Genomic DNA, 21,732 nt, shown 5'->3' on the forward strand with positions numbered 1-21,732 from the left:
GATTCCGGAGGTACCACTGTCAATCATATTTCAGTACTTCGCAAATCGATGACTTCACGACCTGTATTATCCAGGATTTTAAAGGTGCCTGTTATTGGTTCAAGAAGAGGCTATATTCTGTAGATAGGTCATAAACTTATAAGTGTTAAACACTGTCCTATTCTACCAATTTTCAAGTGTGTTTGGAGTGGGAAAGTTCGGCTTGCCGTGGTTTCTTTGCCCACCCATCCTTGACAAATGGTTCCGGTCACCGGTCGGTATTTACCGGTGCGGTCACCGGTCCTTCTGCTGAGACGTCTTTTCTTACGTCCGTTTCAGCTTTATTTTTAAGTTAATTGTATTAATCTCGGGATTATTCAATGACACAGATTTCCATCTTTTTGTCATTATTTACCACTATTCAGTGGTGTCTAGACTAGAAGATTATCTTGGCAAGAATATAGTTTATTCTACCACAACCTTCCTTACATCTTATACAGATGTGAGCAGAGAAGGTTATGGACGATCACATAGAACAACTTATCTTGATTTTCTCAAGTATGTGGTATCCTAATGAATATCACCTGCACATCTACATCTTGAAAAGCGAAAATTCTTTTTAGCTGTTTTTCAATTACAACCTATTTTCACGATTCCTTTGTGATGGTTTCAACTATCACTCATCGGTCGTGGTTTACTTACAGACACGGAGGTGATCATATTATCACTCCTTGTAACTGGAAATCAGGAACTTATTTGTTCTTTGCAAGAACAACAAATTTTCTCTATCGTCTTACTCATACCAGGTCGTCTCAACGCCCTGTTGGACGTTTTCTCCTGCAGTTCTTTCTTTCGGATTATTTTTCCGTTGGGTTCAAATGATGTAATTGCGCATGTACAGCAGTGAAGTCGCATGGTGTACATAGTATATCAAAGAATGTTGTTTATCATCAAACGCTAGTAATTAGCGTTATGCGATCGTATATCGCAGTATATACCGGTATGCTGAACAACGTCAATAATGCAGTTCACAGAAATCGATCCAGCAGGGTGTGCGATTGTTATACATTCGTCCATTGACATAAACTGGAATATCTTGCCTTCTTGGTGAGTTTTTGCAATAACTGAGTTTTTGCCATAATTTCATGCAATATACTTAATGAACCATGGGATTATGGTTCTACGACCTTTTAAGTCTCCTGTACAATTATTTTCAGGAAACTTCTTCACAGGTCAAATATCATATCTCAGAGAGACATATTTTTACTGATCCAAACATGTGCCACTACATGTCTGGCCATTAATAACTTTTAGTTATCTCTACAGAAGAACGTTTTTCTGTTAGAGTTTTAATCCTTGTTACTTGTGCAAGGATAATTCCATCAGAACTGTATAAAGGTTCTATGGAAATTCATTTTTGACTGGGTATTCGAGAGCATAGTTTTTACCTTAATCACTCTGCTAGATAGATAGAGGTTTTTCTCATCTTTTTCTTGATGATAAAAAATTTGTTCTTTTCTTCATCAAAGGATAGAGATTATGCTTTCGTATACCTTGTTTTGTGTAAGACATCACAACTCTGTGCTGTCTTACCTATTTTGTAACTGATCCAAACTATGGAACGTCAACACTATGTTTTTCGTTCCTTTACCTTCTTAAGCGGTTTTGACTTGTGTTACATGTTGGGATGCTTAATGAGCTCCCCATGAACCTTTTTCATCAGGCTTATTAACAGTTCCAATATAATTTTAAGACGGTTTTCCTTCTTATTATGGCTTTTACCATACGGAGAAGTGAAATTCATGCTTTTTCTGTTGAATACGACCAATTCCAGTTGGATCTATTGTCGTTTTCACTTTGTTGTGTCAGCCAGGATTCCTTGCTTAATATAAAGTCCTCTATATGGCTTCTACCTTCAAGTTTCCAAGTTTTCCTTAAACTGGTAGTCATGAAGATGAGGATAAACTTCTTTGGGCAATCAGGGCTTTGAAGTTCTATCTCAGCAGTGTTAGTCGGAAGTCCATTCGAGGTTCTCAAAAGACACTCTTCATTTCCCCAAAAAAAGGGGGGGGAGATGTGTCTGCGGCTTATATTTCTCGGGGTTAGACCTCGACTAAGGAAAGTTACTCTAATCCTATCTAAGGATTCATTCCTTTTTAGGATCTGACCGCATGAATTAAGAGCTCTGTCTGTTTTGTGGGCATATATTAATCACACCCCACTTTTTGACGTGCTCTAAGCTGATTACTGGAGGAATGCGACCACCTTTGTCATCTTTTAATCTTCGTTTTCTGAAGTGCCAACAATACAATTTGTATATGTTTGGGCTTGTTGTGGTTTCACTAATGGTAGTGTCTTCTTTACGACATAGACATATTACTCTGTCCGAGAAGTCATAATTAATACCGTTTTAACGAAGATTACTTGATATCATTAGCTGATAACCCTGTTTATGGGTTCTACTGTGTTGGGAAAATATATACGAACCTTCCCACCGCAGCTGCAAAATCAGCATACGATAACAGGTCAGTATTTATGACATTAAAACAAATTTTTTAAATAAAATTCATTTTAATTATTAAATACTTACCTGTTATCAGTAAGTCCCACCTCCCACCCCGCTATTCGATTAATATTTTTGTATATATATTGAAAGAATATTGAGGGTTGGTTACCGATTTTTGGCTAGGTTGCATTGCACTATGTTTAACCTGGCCTGTATTACTGTATTGAGGTGGCGGATTCCCAGTTAAAATTCCGGATGAGTTATTTCCCCTTGGAAAGTATAGCATACGATAACAGGTAAGTATTTAATAATTAAAATGAATTTTATTTAAAAAATTTGTTTTAATCAATCAATTTTTGTATCAAGTACTTGTATGCTTCTTTTTAAGTGTTTAATGAGATTAATTAAAACATTAAAGGAGTTTTTATAACAAATTATTTTAATCAAGAGCCCTGGTTTCCTCTTACATGATTAGTTTCTCCTGCATATTAATATCACACTTACATGGTAAGGTTCTCCTGCATGTTTATTATCACACTCACATGATAATGTTCCTGTGTTTTATGTCCTCAGGTTACTGCTCTCCTGGTCAGGAACTTAAAGGACCTTCCTGTGAATACTGCCCTCGAGGTTACTACAAGGATAACACAGGGAATAGTCGATTTGAGGACTGCAAACAGTGTCCAGCTTCAAGTGGTATAGGAACAACAACTGATGCAACAGGAGCTAACAACACAGACCTCTGTAACGTTTGTAAGTAATGCGCTTGAAACATTATGCCTTCATAAATGAAACATTTGTTATTTTTTCCTCAACAATTTAACATGTATGAATATCACATTTCATAGAATTGTAAATCGTTTAATACAACAATTGAGTATTGCAGTGGTGGACACTTTCCTGCTGCTAGGACATTGCTTGATGTTGTGTATTGCTCCAATGTTTGTTTTGTTGATTGATTCCTTGTTTTTGAACCAAAATGTTTTTGGCCTCGTCATCTTATTGCCGCTTGGGGAAGTTTCACTCATTGGACTACAAGGCAAAAGACATGTATTTGTTAGTTATGGTATCCTCCAATGAAATAACTGCCATTAATAATGTAAAATTAATTATTAATTGAAGCAAGAAACATTTGAGCCTCATTTTGGCAAAACTGGGCTTAATGCATGTGCGTTAAGTGTTGTCCCTGATTAACCTGTGATTGCTCAACATTTACATAAATTTTTGTTTTAAGGAAGTCTTTTCTAAATGAAAATCCAGTCTAGGGGAACAGTTTCGTCCCTGATAAGGTTGTGTGGATTGCACAGGCTAATCTTGGACGACCCTTTAAGCAAATGCACAAAACCCAGTATTCCCATTCTCATTGTGTCACACTTAACATGGATTTGTTCTAGTTGCCTGTACCGCTGGCCAGATTCACACCCCTTCCGGGTGTAACGCATGTCCAGCAGACTCCTACCAGAGTATGACAAATCCATTCTCCTTCACAACCTGTTCAAAATGTCCTAAACAAGGATTGCTGGACACTGGTACAAAGATGACAGCATCTACTATGTTAAGCCAGTGTGAAGGTACATATTTATTATTTAGTTTAAAATACTTGTTATAAAGATGAGGGACATAGGGCTATAAAAAGTTCATGGTATGCAGACAGACACTTGCATCCAACTAATGTTCCTGTATTTTAAGATTCAATTTTGGATGATACAAAATGCTGACTTGATTGCATGTTACAGCCAGATTTCATTAAGAAAATACATCGTTAAAAATCGTGTTGCTTGTTCCACTAAGAATTAACATAACTATTTTTTATTGTTTTGTACAATAGTATTTGTTCAGCCTATCCATTCAGACATGGGTACTTGGTTATCAATAAAAAAGGAATAATATTATTAATAAATCATTTATATGAAAGATGTACAACAGAAACTAACAAGCAAAAGCTATTATGTAAGATAAATAATAGAAATATCTTAAAGAACTACTGTCATATATCCACTTTATGACTATTGTGTTTTCCTCTCTATGTTTCAGTATTCTGTCCATCCGGCCATGTTCTCAATGTCACCAAGTCTGGCTGTGTTCCCTGTGAAAGAGGATCATATAAGAATAACGCTGAAAGCCTGGAAGCACGATTCGCTGCTACATGTACCCTTTGTACTATTGGACTCACCACAGAGACTACTGCAAGTACTGCTGCTGGCAACTGTACCATATGTAAGTATCCTGTGCTTGTGAAATCCAATTCATTCCCCCCCTCCGTATTGAAGTTGAACATTGTTGTCTGTGTGTCCTTTGTTACAGATGGAGGTCTGTACAAACAAACATTCACATATGAAATTTGTATTGTTATAATTTTGCTGTATGAAAGTTTTCTGCCTATAATTTCTGTAACATGTTCTTTACAACATACTCTTTATTTGTACGAGTAGCATCCCGGTGATCCATTAATACTGTGACAATATATACTTTGTTAGGACTGATATCAAATGTGAAATGTAAGAGAAGTACTTTCTCCATATTCCAGTTTGCTTGTATTGGAAGCCTCAAGACACTTAATTCTCATTCCTTGGGCAAGCTCATTTTGTAATATTGATTTCATCATCTCCTATTTTATAAGCAAACACCATATTCACTGCATAGTTATGACTTTATAATAAACTTTGAGGCAACTAGTGATTTGCAGAGTAATTTTCAAGCAAACATTTTTATGTTTTGCTGCTTCAGCCAAGTGTGCTGCTGGCCAGTACTTGAACGCCAACAAGCAGTGCACAAACTGCCCGTTAGACACCTACTCCAGTGATCCCCATCCTACCTCTGCAACCACATGCCAGAACTGTACAGTGGCACTACTTAAAGGAACAACAGCAACAGGGGCCAACAGCTCTGATCAGTGTTTGCGTAAGTACAAATTGAAATAATGCTTTTTATCAGTTAAGATCCATTATGTCAAAAGGGAATCCAACTTCTTTTAGTTCAAGATTTGTGTTATTTAAGCAGCACATAACACACTCAAAATAAAGACCAAGTCCTTGATAATTATCAAGACCTTTAACTTACAATACATCTGAACTGTCCATTATATTCTCACCTTGAGAAACGCTTATAACTATGTTTTTGACAGGTATATGCACCTTTATTTCATAAGACATCCAAGCAGCAATTTTTAATTATATAATTCACAAAAAATGATAAACATTTAATTCACCTTTAATACAAATAATTGTTTTGGTGTCAAATAGGCAATTAAAGGAAGGTCTTTCAGAGACGTGGAATAGCTCACAACAGCGTTGGCCTGGATAAAACTTTACACATTGTATGTGTTACCAGTTGCTGCATTACTTTATTTTGAAATTCAAAGGCATTATTATAGGATGTTATGTCTTTCATACAGCCATATGCGGTGGAGGCAAGTATTATTCAAGTGCTAATGGAACATGTCTGCCCTGCCCCCAAGGCCAGTTCAAAGAAGCATCAAACCGGTTCGGTCAGTGCCAGAATTGTACAGATACACTCTACACAACAGTTGGAACAGGATCCACCGCTAATGATAACTGCACACTGCGTGAGTCTGCTTTCAAACCATCTTGGATGCTATAATCGTCCAGCAAATGTTAAGGCTTTTGATGTAATTTACATGGTAACTTACTAAATAATCATACCGATAAAAGTTTTAATCCACATCTAACATAATTTTATTGAAGACCTGATGCAAAGACAATAAACACTCAAAACTATCAGTATTCATTCTTATCGAAAATGACAAAAACATAATTTAAAGCCAAAATTACACTGTCAAGAAGGTGAATAGTAAAAGTTGACCAAAGCCACAGATTGAGCACTTTCATAGTTGTATTCACATGTAATTTGTTCAAAGTTTGAACAATATTTATGAATTGTAGGTGCTTGTGACCCTGGATACAAGATAAATGGTGCAAATTGCGACCCCTGTTCAACTGGAACCTTCCAGAATGTCAGCTACCAGACCTTTTGTTACAACTGCCGAGAGAACACCAACACCAGCCAGACTGGAAGCACCAGTGAAAACGCCTGTCAGAGTAAGTGTGATAGTCTAGGGTCTTATTAATGGAGTCTTGTTCTGGGAAAACTGGGCTAAATGCATGCACTGTTCACCTGAACTGGATGTTTATTTAGAAGAGAAATCCTGCGAACGATAAATTCCATAAATAGTCTCAATTAATTATTGATAATCTGCATTGTGGCAGACTAAATTATTCCTGCTACATTGTGTGTATGCACATCTTGTTGACGGTAAAAATATTTTAGAATAAAATAGGTTTCCATGTAGTTTCATAGCCATAGTATATTGTACATTTGTTTGGATTGTAATATCATGTCAGTAGGCTTTGGTATTAATGACAGATGTGATCAAATTTCTCTTACCACACTGCAAGTAAGGACACTTTCGTATCTTTAGTGTCACCCAATATATAAATATATATATATTTAAGAAATAGTAAACCCCACTGAGGTCCCTATGGCATTATAGTGACCAGGCAGGCAGCCACAAATTGTATATGGACCGAATATAATTTATATATTGTTATTTTGGGATTAAGCATTTCTTGTGACTCTTCATTCCAGTTTACTGTGGTGCTGGTCTGGAGACAAACCAGGCTGGAAACAGCTGTACACAGTGTCCTGTGAACAAGTTCAAGGCAGTATCTGGTGTGGCACCCTGCACAGATTGTCCAACAGATTTTACATCCAACATGGCTAGGACCACGTGTAACATAGGTAAGACCATTTAAAATTGGCATTGAAGATTACCTGGAATTTGTGATATATTTATGTTTATTTAAAAATATTTTTGGTTCATTTTTAATGAGAATACAATAGTTCTATAGTTGTGTCGAAGTTTCTTCTTTGTATTTAAGTAGCTATTAACTTCTAAAACAAATGTGCACTTAAAAAACAGAGGTCAAAAGTATTACTTTGGATTTACATGTAAGAAGTGTATAAACTGTCATGGTTAACGTCTGTAGCAAGTGTGTGTAAAAACATAATACCTCTTTTGTGTATGTTGATGCCACCAGTGCATTGTGCTGTGGGAAGGCAACTGAATGTCGCAGGAACAGGGTGTGATCCTTGCCCCATCCATCAGTTCAAGAACACATCGGGTAACACAGCCTGTCTGCCGTGTCCTGACGGAGTGACCAGTCTTACTGAAGGGGCTACGGCATGTACAAGCAGTAAGTTGGAGGTCATGTTATTACATCAGTGAAAGTGTATATTGAGTGCTTGTTACAATATGTGAGTTTATAACAGGAAATAATCAAATGAAATGTTCCGTCTGGAATTCAATACATTCAGTATGATCAATTGTTAAGCTGAGTGTGCAATATTTATTAACACAATGTTGGCTTTTAGATCTTGCATAAATATTAATAGTTGGCTTTTGCTTTCCATTTGTCAGCAGAAATACCAATATAAGTAAACTGTTCCAATGTGTGAAATCTAACAGATGCTTTCATTCATGTTTGCAGTATATTGTGTGCCCGGTAAGACTCTGGTTGATGCTGACTGTCAACCATGCACCATTGGGACGTACAAGGAAGTAAAAGGCAACCACCAATGTACCACATGTCCAGCATCTAATACAAACTCTTATACAACATCAGGGACTGGATCAACATCAACCGCACAGTGTGACACAAGTAAATGTGTTATTTACTTAAAAAATTTTTTTTGCTCAATAAATATGTTATATGTCTTTGACTTTTATAGCTGGTATATGCAGAAACTAGCTTCTCTGTTTGGGGGCCTTATACAAACCATTGCATACACAGCTGAATAACTAGTGTGTACTCCATTGTGTTGTTGTCTTTGTATGGTGTTTTAATTTCCCAGTGTTAAATAACTGAATGATACAAAATTGGATTGTTAAACATGAAGAAACAATAGTCCACAACAGTCTAGCGTCAAAGCAGCGTGCCAATTTCACGGTCATACTTTTTAATTACATTCCAGTTGTATGCAAAGCGGGTCAGTTTAGGAACTCATCCCAGAAGTCAATTTGTACGTCCTGTCCCCTGAACACCTATCAACCAAGTCAAGGGGCAACCAGTTGTCTCAACTGTTCCTCAGATCACATAACTCTCAAAGAGTCATCAACATTACCAGGAGACTGTGTTCGTAAGTAATGCTTAAAAAATAATGTAGACTGTGAATCACTTAAATATTCCCTTATGTTTGTCTTAAAGCAGTGTAGAAATTTTGTTTAAGTCTATTTAGCTTAATTCAAAAAGCTGGTTGTGAAATTTATCAGAAAGGGGCCGTCCATAAAGTATGTCACACTTTTTTTTACCATTTTTAATCCCCCCCTCCCCCCTGTCACAAACTGTCATGAAATCTTGGACCCCCCCCCTAAAGTACGTCTCAAACTCACACTTTCAAACATATTTTTAAATTCTACTAAAGAAATAATAAATAAATTAGAAATATATTTTTTTAATAAATGTGTGACATCACACATGGCCTAACACCCCCCCCCTCCACCATGTCACAAACTTTCTTACACCCCCTCCTCCCACCTGAAGCGTGACATACTTTATGGACGGCCCAAAACTGTATTGAGCATATGATGAATTATAGGTTTGATTTGTATCTATTATGTCCATTTAAAGTATGTAGAATACAAGTTATATTGTTTGAAAGCAGGTGCTTATTGTTATTTTAAATGCTGCACAGTAAAGAAATTACACACCTTGTTATCACTCTTCATTTAAATTAAGTAAAGAAATCATTCTGTAGTATTCTGATAACTTATGTAGAAGTGTAACTTTTCAATTACAGCAAAGTGTACAGCTGGTCAGCAATATAATGAGTCAACCAAGACCTGCTTAAATTGTCCAAAAGGGACATACAAGACTGTCAGTGGAAACTATAACAACACAGAAAAATTAATTGAGTGTTTGCCATGTACAGAGAACACGACCACCTTGGGAGAACGCTCTATCAGTCCACTGAACTGTACAGAAAGTATGTAGTATGTCCTCTCTAAACTTATTTGTATACATCCACCATTGCAGATTGCTCAGTAAATGTTATTAAGTGTACAGAAATAAGTAGTATGTTTTGTTTCATAAAACCAGTTAAAATCCTCAATGTTTTCAATGGACAGTTTCAAGGCAATGACCCCAATTTTGTTTATGTGTGTGTGACATGTTTTTGTGACTAATTGGGTGGCACTTGGTCCCTTGCCAAAAATAAAGGTCCACTTGTTATGAAAAGGGTTTTCTTCTGCTGGTAAAGCTGAAGTTTCACTTAGTGTATATTTATGTAAACTCGTGTGAATTCATCCGCTATTGGGAATATTTAAACTACGTATCCACATGTAATGATCGTAATCGTAATGTTAAAAGGTAACATGTTTGAACTTTATAAATTTGCTGGTCGTGTACGTAATTCCGGCCACTTTTGGGATTATTTTAACAAAATCTTTTGTTTTAGGCAACTGGTTGAAACTGAACTTTACATATATAATCCTGGGTTCAAAACTCACCTAGCATGAAAATTTCAATAGAATTAGATCAGTGTATGTTACTTTTATAAACAGAAATTAATGACATATAAACTATCAATTTTTCGTAGGGCAATTGCACCTACAAAATCAACCACTTTTCAGTTTAATCTGCAGGTACAATTACAAAGCAATATCTTTTGCAAATATTTACAGTGATATGCTTCTTTAATTTGCAAAATATTGAGAGTAGGGTTGGTTTTCAAGTTGATTGTTCTAAAAATAATCAAAATATGTGTGTTTAGATCATGAAAATGATTAAACACAGGTGGCCAATTTTTTACGTACAGGCCAGAATTATGTACATGACCAGTAAGATATGAGCGTAAAAACATCTTTAAATGAAATGAGCATAGCTGGGTTATACTTGATCCTCATTTTCCCAACTGGTTATTTAAATGTAACACATTTTCATGTTTTTATGTGCAATGGTAATTTCAAACTAACTGCAAGGCATGGACTTCCAGGAAAGTAATTATGACATAAAGACATACATAAACAGCTATCGACAGAACCATTGCCATTTTTATGTTAATATATCTTTTTTTTAATGTTCTTATACGTATTACATTAACCATTTTATATTTATGGCATGTTTAACCATTCCATATATATTGCATGCTTAAAAATTACAGTTGTGTGCCCAATGGGAACTTTCTACACTTTGGTCAATTCCAAAACCCAGTGTGTAGTCTGTCCAGTGGGTCAATACAACGATATGAGGAACCAACCCCAGTGTATACCATGTCCTCCTGGGAATACAACCTTTGATACTGGAAATGTATATATTGCATCATGCATTGGTATGTTGAAATTAAAATAGTTTAACACAAACAAAAAACTGAATACAAATAAACATTGTATTATTATTGATAACGAATTGTGATAAAACTGTTCACTCTATGAGCTATATTAGTTTTGTATTGTCACGTATATGATTTGAGGTATGATTTACTGTTAATAATTTGAGTGTCGTTCTTGGAAAACTGGGCTTAATCCCATTGTCTAAAAGTAATACCAGATAAGCAAGTGTAGTCTGCACAAGCTAATCTGGTAGGACAATTCCCGCCTAATTTGGATGTTTGTTTACAATAAACTTCCTTTTAAGGAAAAATTCCATAGAAGTAGAAATTGTCGTTCCAGATGAGCCTGCGACGACTGCATAGGCTAATCTGGGATAACATTTTAGGCACATGCATCAAGCCCATTTTTCCCACAACATGGCTTATTTGAAAATATCTTTATTTAAAAGTAATGCAGCAACTTCCAATTGAATTCAAGAGAACAGATATAATCATCATTTCATTATTTCGTGACTGATTACAGATGAATGCCAAATAGGATATGGCTACAGTTCTGTTTCCGGAAAATGTGTGATCTGTGCCACTGGAGAGTTTAACGACAAGGAAGGCTCAAACCCGAACCTTTGCAAGAGATGTCCCGCTAACTTTGTATCCACACAACCCGGGTCTAAGAAATGTCTTGTTCCCACAAATAGTAAGGAACGCAGATAAATTAATATAATAGTGTCATTTCATCCAGTTTCAAAGTGTCTGATTTAATTGTTATGCCCCCGGATCGAAAGATCGTGCGCATATTGTTTTTGGCCTGTCTGTCGGTCATTCATTGTGTGTGTCCGAAAACTTTAACCTTGGTTAAAGTTTTGCAATAAATGTTGCATTATTGAAGATAGCAACTTGATATTTGGCATGCATGTGTATCTCATGGAGCTGCACATTTTGAGTGGTGAAAGGTCAAAGTCATCCTTCAAGGTCATGGGTCAAATATATGGCTTCAAAGCAGCGCAATAGGGGGCATTGTGTTTCTGACAAACACATCTCTTGTTAAGAATTAACATCTCCTTTACATTTTACTGAATTGTATTTTCTATTACAGCTGAGCCGTCACAAGTTGATGTTGATGTCACAATCAAAGTCAAGTACAAAATTGCAATTGGATCCTGCGATGATTTAACAGTGTTGATTTATATACAGGATGAGATTATTAAAAAAATTCGAGTTGTGTTGGCCTCCAAAAATGCAAAAAGGTTTGGCCAGTCTAAAGGAATCTGCAAAGGAATTTCCTGCGATAATTTGTTTTTTGTGAAAGTGATAAAGTGTTTGGTAATAAACCAAGGACGAAAACGTCGAGATATCAATAGTGAACTTGAAGTGGAGTTTAAGTTTGAGAATATAAGGTAACTTAATAAATTACAATGTTAAGTTAACAAAAAGCTTCTATACTAAATTGTGATTCAATAATGGAATATATCAGTGCCTTTCCATTTCTTTTAAGTGTGGATTTGACATTTCATGTATATAATACCATGAAATGATGTTTTTTCATTTCCAGTTCCTATGTTACTGACCTGGCTGACAATTCAAGCGTGACAACACAAGATGCTATTGCTCAGATTCTTGGGGAGGCTGCTGTAGACAACGAGCTTAGTCCAGTGGTGAGTATTTTAGACCAGGCACTTAGTCCAGTGATGAGTATTCTAGACCAGAAGCTTAATTCAGTGGTGAGTATATCTAGACCAGGAGCTTAATCCAGTGATGAGTATATCTAGACAAGGACCTTAATCCAATGGTGAGTATATCTAGACAAGGAGCTTAATCCAGTGGTGAGTATATCTAGATAAGGAGCTTAATCCAGTGGTGAGTATATCTAGACCAGGAGCTTAATCCAGCGGTGAGTATATTTAGACAAGGAGCTTAATCCAGTGGTGAGTATATCTAGACAAGGAGCTTAATCCAGTGATGAGTATATCTAGACCAGGAGCTTTTTCCAGTGATGAGTATATCTAGACCAGGAGCTTAAACCAGTGATGAGTATATCTAGACCAGGAGCTTAATCCAGTGATGAGTATATCTAGACCACTTGGTTTATTGCTGTTGACGAGGAGCTTTATCCATTGGTGAGTATATCTAGACAAGGACCTTAATCCAGTGGTGAGTATATACCAGGAGCTTAATCTAGTGATGAGTAAATCTAGACTACTTGGTTTATTGCTGTTGAAAAGGAGCTTAATCCAGTGGTGAGTATATCTAGACCAGGAGCTTTATCCATTGGTGAGTATATCTAGACCAGGAGCTTAATCCAGTGGTGAGTATTTCTAGACAAGAAGCTTTATTTGAAGTTTACGTAGTAAACGCAGTTTATGCAAAATTAGAAATCCCATTCTACTTTTGCTTTAGTATTTACATTCCGCACTTTCTGTATTTTCTTTATCACGTGACCAAAACAGCATCCTGAATAAAAAAAGTAGAAACCGCACCGCATCAGCAGCTTATTAATATTCATGCGCCTTCTGTTTACAAACAAAGATCACTGATCGATTGACAACATTATCCACCATCCGTCCCCGCCTCGCACCTTGAAGAGCTGGTTAAGGACTGCCAGTATGCCTTATTTTGTGGGGGATTGGGCTCATAAGCCAATACGAAGAAAGAAGAGGACATACTGGCTTGAATCATACCAGACTTATTTTTTGAATACTTGTATCATGTTTTTTTCTAGTCTTTACCTAGTCATTGTTTAAGTCTGATGTTCTTAGCCAGTTATGCCAAAAATTAAATCATAAACCTTTCATGCCTTGTCTGATTTTAATTGAGTATAAACCAGAGGTGAGTATATCTAGACAAGGAGCTTAATGATAATTCAGCGGTGAGTATATCTAGACAAGGAGCTTAATCCAGTGGTGAGTATATCTAGAATTTTTGGTCTAAGATATCTTTGTTTATTGCCAATATTTACCCGGAACTTACTTAATGCAGATTATAGTAAGATTATGGCTTTGATAAGTACATTAGTTTTCGTACAAGGTAATTAACTGTTATGTTGCACAAACTAAATGTTGTATGTAGTATGGGTATAGGGCATGTGTAATCTATGCTAAAATAGTTCACAAGTATGGAGTTAATTTCGTAAAGTTACACATTGTATGAGAATTGCTTGTTCTCTGATTACTCTCATCTCTTAAACAAATTTGAACTAGTTGTCTATTACCTTTATCTATTTCATGATCATAATGGGTATTTAAGTTTGAAGGACGATTGCATACACTAGCAGGAATCATCTGTATAACAATCAAATATGTCTTGTGTTCGATAGTGTGATAGTTAACAGAAATCATTAAATGTAAATATTATGTTTATTGAAAAGACATTTAATTACTATTTCTTAAGAGAAACTGGTTAATAATTTTTTTATAATTTATACCTCATTTTGAGCCAATATAATATTCTCTTAATCAGATATGTTGGAACTTGTCTATGTTAAGTACACTCCAAATAAAAAAATTGACAGTTTATTTATGCTTATCTTTACCAAGATAACTTTATAAACTTTAGTCAAGACTTAAACGACATATAGATTTCCACAAACATTTCTCTCTGGAAAATGTGTTTTGAATTTCAGTATTGCTATATTTGATCTAAATCTATTTTTTAGGACGGAGTCATTGAATACTTTGGCCTTGATAATGTTTCGGTTGTGGAGCTATGCAGTGCAGGGCAGCAGAAAGTGAACAATACATGTGGTATGTGTTCAAATCATTGTGAGATTGCATGAATACACACATTGATACCAAGGATCATAATTCTTTTGCTCATACACATGCAACATATTTCCAAGAACCTAATATGTAGAGATTTCCTTTTGAGTAATTAAATAATGCATGCATTGATATTACTGTTTTTTTTTGTCCTCATAAAGGTTATTCCATTTTGATTAAAATGATGATAACCGATGTTTGAGATTTTTACAGTTAACAAATTAGGCTTTATTGAGATATAACATTAAAAATGTAAATGAAAGCCAATATTGTCTGTTAGTGTGAGGCAACTTTGATCTAGTTCTAATTATTTGTGGGGATTGCTTTAAATAAATAACTTATAATTTATATTTTGCTGTCTTGGGTATCCAAACTTTTTGTTAAATGATGATGTTTTAGTAAGTGTGCTTGTATTTGTCAGAGGATTGTCCGGCAGGCAGCTATGGCCGCGATGGCAAACAGTGCACATTATGTGGTCCAAACCAGTTCCAGAATATGACACGGCAGTTCATCTGTCAGCAATGTCCTTCTGGTACCATCAATACAAATAATGGATCAACCGCTTCAACTGATTGCCTCCGTAAGTGGATAAGTTTATGAAAGGGTTTTATAATCAACAAAACACTGAGCATTATTGTCAGTTTTAAAGTGAAGCAGATTATGTAATATTTAATGTATCTTAAAAAATAATATGTGAGAGCTTGTAAACTTATGTACAATGTGGCAATATGATTTATTTGGATTGAAACAACTGATCCAACTTAGTGCGATATAATGTTCATTTGTAATGTGAAACACAGATACAATAGTTTGAACACAATCAAATGTCTATCAGTATATATTTTTCATTTTTAACTGACTTGTAAGTGGCAAGTTAATAATGATGACATATTTTGGTATGCTGTTAGCTGTGTGTGAACCTGGCTACGAGTTCAATAATGCCAGCAAGCAGTGTGACAGATGCTTGGTTGGAAGGTACAAGATCATGGCAGGCAACGCTGATTTATGTGTAGCCTGTCCTACTGGAACCACAACAACCGGCCTGGGATCCACATCCAGGGACATGTGCAATGAGAGTGAGTACATGATGTGCAGTCAGTTGCTTGTTGTTTTAACCTTTTTATACAGTTTAAGTGCTTTTGTTTAATAGACACAATTAAGTCAGCTTTTTTTCATATAATTGCATTGTAAAAAGACTCAAAATTATTTCAGTTAACAATGTTGTTTTTCATACATATCCATTTCGTATCAAATTTTGAAACATTTGTTTAATGTTACTTGGTGCAAAAACCAGTTTCATTTTGAGGGACTGAACTAAATCTTATCTTACTTTGTGGTTTGACTTACAAATGCCATGTCGAAAATGGGTCGGGGAAAAGGTACAGTACAAGTCATACTGTCACACTTAAAGTCAGAATATTGTAAAAATCAAGAAGTTGCAACAGATATTCAAAAAAGGTTTTGTAAATAGTATATTCATCATCTGTGTGCATATTCTCCCTTTTAAAAAATAATCCCAGACATCACATGACCATGGTTATAGGAGGTTTTGGCGTGATGTCACAAGAGGGGTTTTCCGTTACTAAAAATAGATTGGCCGTCAAACCTCTCGATCGCGGCCATTTACATTGTATTAGAGTAAAGGTCGTCGGAAGACTTAAAGGGGCCTTTTCACAGATTTTGGCATTTTTTTAACTTATTCATTAAATGCTTTATATCGATAAATGTAAACATTGGATCGTAAAAGCTCCAGTAAAAAATCAAGAATAAAATTAAAAAAAGGAAAAGAACATTGCCCGGACCAGGTTTCGAACCAGAGACCCCTGGTGTCCTGCCAGAGTCCTGAAGTAAAAACGCTCTAGCCTACTGAACTATTCCACCAAGTACATATATTAGTTGTATTTTATACCTTATATAAGCAATCTTCGTAGTTTCACAAAATTTAACGACAAAAACAGAACTCTCCAAATTATTCAATCGTTTCGCGTTGCAACGCTTTATAATTTTTAGGTTTTAAAATCGTCAAAAGATGCATATAATGGCTATATTAGACCATGGTAAATGTTCAGTATTACTGTTTCCTCACAAATATCAAAACTAAAACGAAAATTTGCGAATCTGAAACAACTTTTTTCAATTTTGTCAATTTACCAAAGCGTGAAAAGATCCCTTTAATACTGACAATTTCACAAAACAAGACTATAAATTCCCGTTTTCTTTCTTAAAGTAGGACTTAAATAAAAAATAATTCAAAAATTACAAAACATATAATAATTTGATTATAATTATAAGTGGTGTGGATGCGATAGTGTTATTTTTCATCAGCGATAGAAATGTATTGTAATAGGTGCATTGTTATAAAACAAAGCCCTAAAAAAAGCGCTATACATTACAATCTTTCAATGTAGTTTTAATTTTCTTTTACACTGAATGAATTTTCGTTTGGTTTTACATTGAATGAAATAATTAATAAAATTTAGCATTCAAATGGAAAAAAAAACACCTGCATATTTTGAAAATTGAACTGTCGATCTTTACATGTTAATTGACCACGATTTACTAGTGATAATGAGCGATACAAATCTAGCATTTAATGATACCATAAATTATACATTTTAATTATTTTACGCAAGTATTTTACATCCCTACTGTGATCAAACTTGTTTTCATGATGATGTTTCGAACACTGCAGTAACGCATGATCTTTACAAATTATAGCAGAGTTTACATTTGCAGGTACCCGTTAAATACGTTAATTGTGTAGCAGTAAATTAGTACAATATTTTAAATTTATAGTTATTAAACACTTTATTGTTATGCTTAAACTGGCTTATATATATACACTGTACAGTTCCTGTTGATCCATTTATGAAAAATGTATATTTTTTAAATATGTTCAAATATTTTATTAAAGTTACTGTTAAGTATTTTGTATTTGGCTTAAATGACTGCTCAATATGCCAAGAGATAACCTGGAGGTATCATAAATTGTGTTTAATGACCAGACACATGTGGTTTATTCAGGGTATAGGTTCCCAGATTTATGACACCCTGTTTTGTTAGTAATTGTCTGGACAGTATCCGATCATAACGAGATAATCGGTTTGTGATGAACAGGGGCAATTAAACACTGGGTTAAAAATGCTGAAACAAAGAGTGTCAGAATTGGTGTGAACAATTAAATAAAAACAAATTTATCAAGAGGATTTAGTTAATCTGTAACAAGGTAAGTTTTTACAGACAAATAGATTCAAATCAGTTTCTAAATGTTGATTACATGAAATCAATCTATTGTTGTTTATTTTCGTCCTTATTTGTGTTCGTTCATTGAATTTAATTGATTCTGAAAGAATTTCAATTTCTGAGTATTTTGTTGTTCTTAAAAATGGTCGCGAATATGTGTCAAGTAGAGATTATTATGATAACCTTATCACGATGCGGTTCATCAAATGCAAACAATAGCGACATGGCCGCAGTGTTGACGGCCAAAACTCGAGCATGCGCAAACGTGACGTCATTATCGGAATCCCCAAAACCTCCTATAATACTTACAAAGCAAATAATAGAACATTATATCAGATAATGATACATTTTAAATTGTATTGCTAAATTCTGACATGACAGGCAGCTTGTTTTTTTATAGATAAACAAGGCAATTAAGTGTGGGTTATTCTGCAAAAAATATGAGAGGAATCTCATGTTTTGAAAATAGTTCTGAAGTATTCTGGGATATGATGCAGTTAAAGGAACATGCTTAAAAGCATAGCTATAAAATTGTTGCTCACTTTCTGTTCGTAGGAAAAGCATCAACACAGACAAAATATATTTTATAAGACAAGCTATATTAACATTTACACTAAAAGTCAATGTTTTATGTTTCAATACTGGAATCTACCTAGTTTAATTTATGAAAGCCATTTACATGTTTTTTTCTTTTATGATGTTTAAGTAGTAAAGCATGCGCAAGAACAAAAACAGAATACATCTACAAATAATTTATACAAATCATGTGAATACTTACTGCTGAAAGTGTTGAAGAGTATCAAGTAAATGTTGCATGACTTTAGTTGTTGTTAATCTAACATTCTGGTTTGTGTAGCATCCTGTGAACCAGGCCAGACTCTGGTTGGAGGTCAATGCATGCTGTGTGCGACGGGGACATACAAGTCTACAGTTGGCAATGTCCAGTGTACAACCTGTCCACAGGATTGGACCACACCCAGCAATGGATCAACAAAGGTGACGCAGTGCGACACAAGTACGTATATTAGAGTCAGTCTCCGCCAAACTAGTCAAATTTTTACAGGACAGTAGGTCCTGTAAACTGGGAAAAAATACAGGACCTCCTCTTTTTTTACAGGACCTACCAACTACATAAATATATTAATAAAATAACACGAAAAGACGAGACGTATACCCCCACATGGTGCATTGAAACAGAATATTTTCACGCTGTCTTCACAAAACAAAAGAAGCGAATTTATGGCGATTTTTAAGTTTTAATAATCCATTGTCGTTTGTTGATTCTTGTTGCTAAGTCTCAGTGCGCATGTCAGAGAGGAATCTGGTCAATACGGCCTAAACTGACGACGGCCTAGATAATTGATCACCAGCCTTTTTCACGCAGGGACATTGACAGTCAAGATCATGACATTGCGAATGAAGATGATCACAATTATTAATATCTATCTCGATTACGTCCATACAAATTGATATTTGTATCATTTAATAATCAGATTTATAATTATCTTAATCAGCGACTAGGCCGTCATGGATTTAGACCGTCCTGACGAGCATTCGTCATATGGTAACGACGCAAAAAATGGACCAATCAGGTGCATCGCTAAATTCCGTAGAGTAGAGCGTTGGAACGGAAAGACGCGTTCGCTATTTTTATACCGTGTAAAATTTCAGAGCCGTAAAAACATAAATAATCAACAATTTCGTTCTTTTTTTTTACCGGACAATCGGTCCTGTAAATTAGACCGACAGGCCGGACCTTACAAAATTTTACAGGACATGTCCGTCGGTCCGACCATGTTTGGCGGAGACTGTTAGAGTAGTGATTTGTCTTAGTAATTTATCTTCAAAACAATGCATTTTGCATTAGAGTAGTGATTTGTCTTAGTAATTTATCTTCAAAACAATGCATTTTGCATTAGAGTAGTGATTTGTCTTAGTAATTTATCTTCAAAACAATGCATTTTGCATACACATATATCATTGGTTTCATATTTTAAGCAAGTTTTCATACTGTAGCAGCCCAGATACTGATAACAAACCTGAATCTAGTTATATATAAAACAAAAATATTTGTTCATGTGTTGCAGGCCCGGGGGGGATAACTTCCTAAATTTAAGGGTAGCGGTGTCCCACTGAAACTTTCAAAATGTGACCCCTTTTTTATACCGGAACTCTGATAAAGTGGACCCATTTTGATACAAGATTTTTGAAAAAGCAGACCCATTTGTAAACGATACCATTGAGAATGTGGACCCATTTCAATTCAAGAATTTTGATAAACTGGACCCATTTCAATACTAGAATTTGATTAAGCGGACACATTTCATACTAGAATTTTAATCTCTGTCATATCAATACAGTGTACTTATTGAATTTGCTATTATTATATGTTATTGGTTAATTTCATATATGTATCATACAAGAATTCAATTTATAATACCCATTTTGAAACTGATACTTTCAAATCTATATGCATTTATATACAAGCAAATTTCTGATTTCAATACCCATATCTATACTTTGATGCTCAAAACTATACCCATATCTATAATTTTAGTCGAAAAACACACCCCATATTTTCGGCACACCCCTATATACCCGTATGCCCCTCCGGGGTTGTAGGTCCACTATTTTCCAAACATTTCATCCCAACTTATTCAGAACTGTTTGCATCTAAACATATAAATATCTTGTTGCACTAAAATTGTGCAGACTCTTTTATAAATAGAGAACAAGTAAGACTATTCCCTATATTTCTACAGAGATATGCCCAGCTGGCCAATTCAGAGAAGCCTCCCAGAAGACCAACTGTACACCTTGTGCACAAAATTCCTATCAGAATGCAGCAGGAATGACTGCCTGCATCATGTGTCCAAATCAAATGGTTACACTGAACACAGCATCTACGTCAGTGGCAGCTTGCGTTAGTAAGTAGGAACATATGTTTAGTTTATTGTGTAATGATGTATACATACATGTATTTTATTGCTTTAATTTTGGAATGGGATACATTTAGGAACAGAAGAATTTTTTTACATACTAGTAATTATAAATCACACACAAACTAAGTGTTTAAATGAAATACAAGTCAACATTTAAATAATTTACATTAACTGAATGTTTGGTTTTAGTACAAATGCATTTAGTCTATTCTTCAAACTGTACTCAGAACTTGATAATGTTATACATTTTCATAAAATGTATTTCATTTTCAGCTGAATGCAAGGCTGGGACATTCTATGAGATTGTATCAGGACAGATCAAGTGTACAGCCTGTCCTAAAGGCACATACAGCAATGAGACCATGTTGATTCAGTGTAAACCATGTGCTACAGGAACTAGTACAGAGTTTACTGGAGCAATCTCAGCCACCGACTGTACAAGTGAGTACTAGCCCTAATCATGACAGCAATAACACAACTGTTTACAGTCACAGAAAAAATCTTTACAAAACAATCATGCTAACAATCATGTATGAATCATGTATGCAGTCATCGTTAAAGTCATGCTGGAAGTAATGGTAACAGTCAAGTATACAGTCAAGGTTACAATCATGTATGCAGTCATGTTTACAATCATGTTGGAAGCCATGGTTACAATCATGTATTTAGTCATGTTTATAATCATGTTGGAAGCCATGGTAACAATCATGTATGCAGTCATGGTTACAATCATGTATGCAGTCATGTTTACAATCATGTTGGAAGCCATGGTTACAATCATGTATGCAGTCATGGTTACAATCATGTATGCAGTCATGTTTACAATCATGTTGGAAGCCATGGTTACAATCATGTATTCAGTCATGTTTATAATCATGTTGGAAGCCATGGTTACAATCATGTATGCAGTCATGGTTACAATCATGTATGCAGTCATGTTTACAATCATGTTGGAAGCCATGGT

The 21,732-nt window shown here is 35.2% G+C and overlaps 1 protein-coding gene across 1 annotated transcript in view; it reads left to right on the forward strand.

Annotated features, from left to right (window-relative positions):
• LOC127847979 (uncharacterized) overlaps positions 1 to 21,220 on the forward strand; it is a gene marked incomplete in the record, with an annotated part of 86,643 nt that extends 65,423 nt beyond the window's left edge. Inside the window, 21 exon segments of the mRNA XM_052380233.1 lie at positions 3,059 to 3,238; positions 3,880 to 4,056; positions 4,520 to 4,702; positions 5,213 to 5,386; positions 5,880 to 6,050; positions 6,388 to 6,543; positions 7,091 to 7,243; positions 7,543 to 7,698; positions 7,993 to 8,163; positions 8,477 to 8,641; positions 9,302 to 9,487; positions 10,664 to 10,831; positions 11,355 to 11,525; positions 11,925 to 12,225; positions 12,381 to 12,483; positions 14,481 to 14,568; positions 15,005 to 15,163; positions 15,492 to 15,659; positions 18,683 to 18,841; positions 20,589 to 20,753; positions 21,042 to 21,220. Of these exon segments, the coding sequence (XP_052236193.1) occupies positions 3,059 to 3,238; positions 3,880 to 4,056; positions 4,520 to 4,702; positions 5,213 to 5,386; positions 5,880 to 6,050; positions 6,388 to 6,543; positions 7,091 to 7,243; positions 7,543 to 7,698; positions 7,993 to 8,163; positions 8,477 to 8,641; positions 9,302 to 9,487; positions 10,664 to 10,831; positions 11,355 to 11,525; positions 11,925 to 12,225; positions 12,381 to 12,483; positions 14,481 to 14,568; positions 15,005 to 15,163; positions 15,492 to 15,659; positions 18,683 to 18,841; positions 20,589 to 20,753; positions 21,042 to 21,220 (3,533 nt within the window).
• Positions 21,221 to 21,732: the final 512 nt, after the last annotated feature.

Source organism: Dreissena polymorpha, chromosome 10 (assembly GCF_020536995.1).
Source record: "Dreissena polymorpha isolate Duluth1 chromosome 10, UMN_Dpol_1.0, whole genome shotgun sequence".
NCBI lineage: Eukaryota > Metazoa > Mollusca > Bivalvia > Myida > Dreissenidae > Dreissena > Dreissena polymorpha.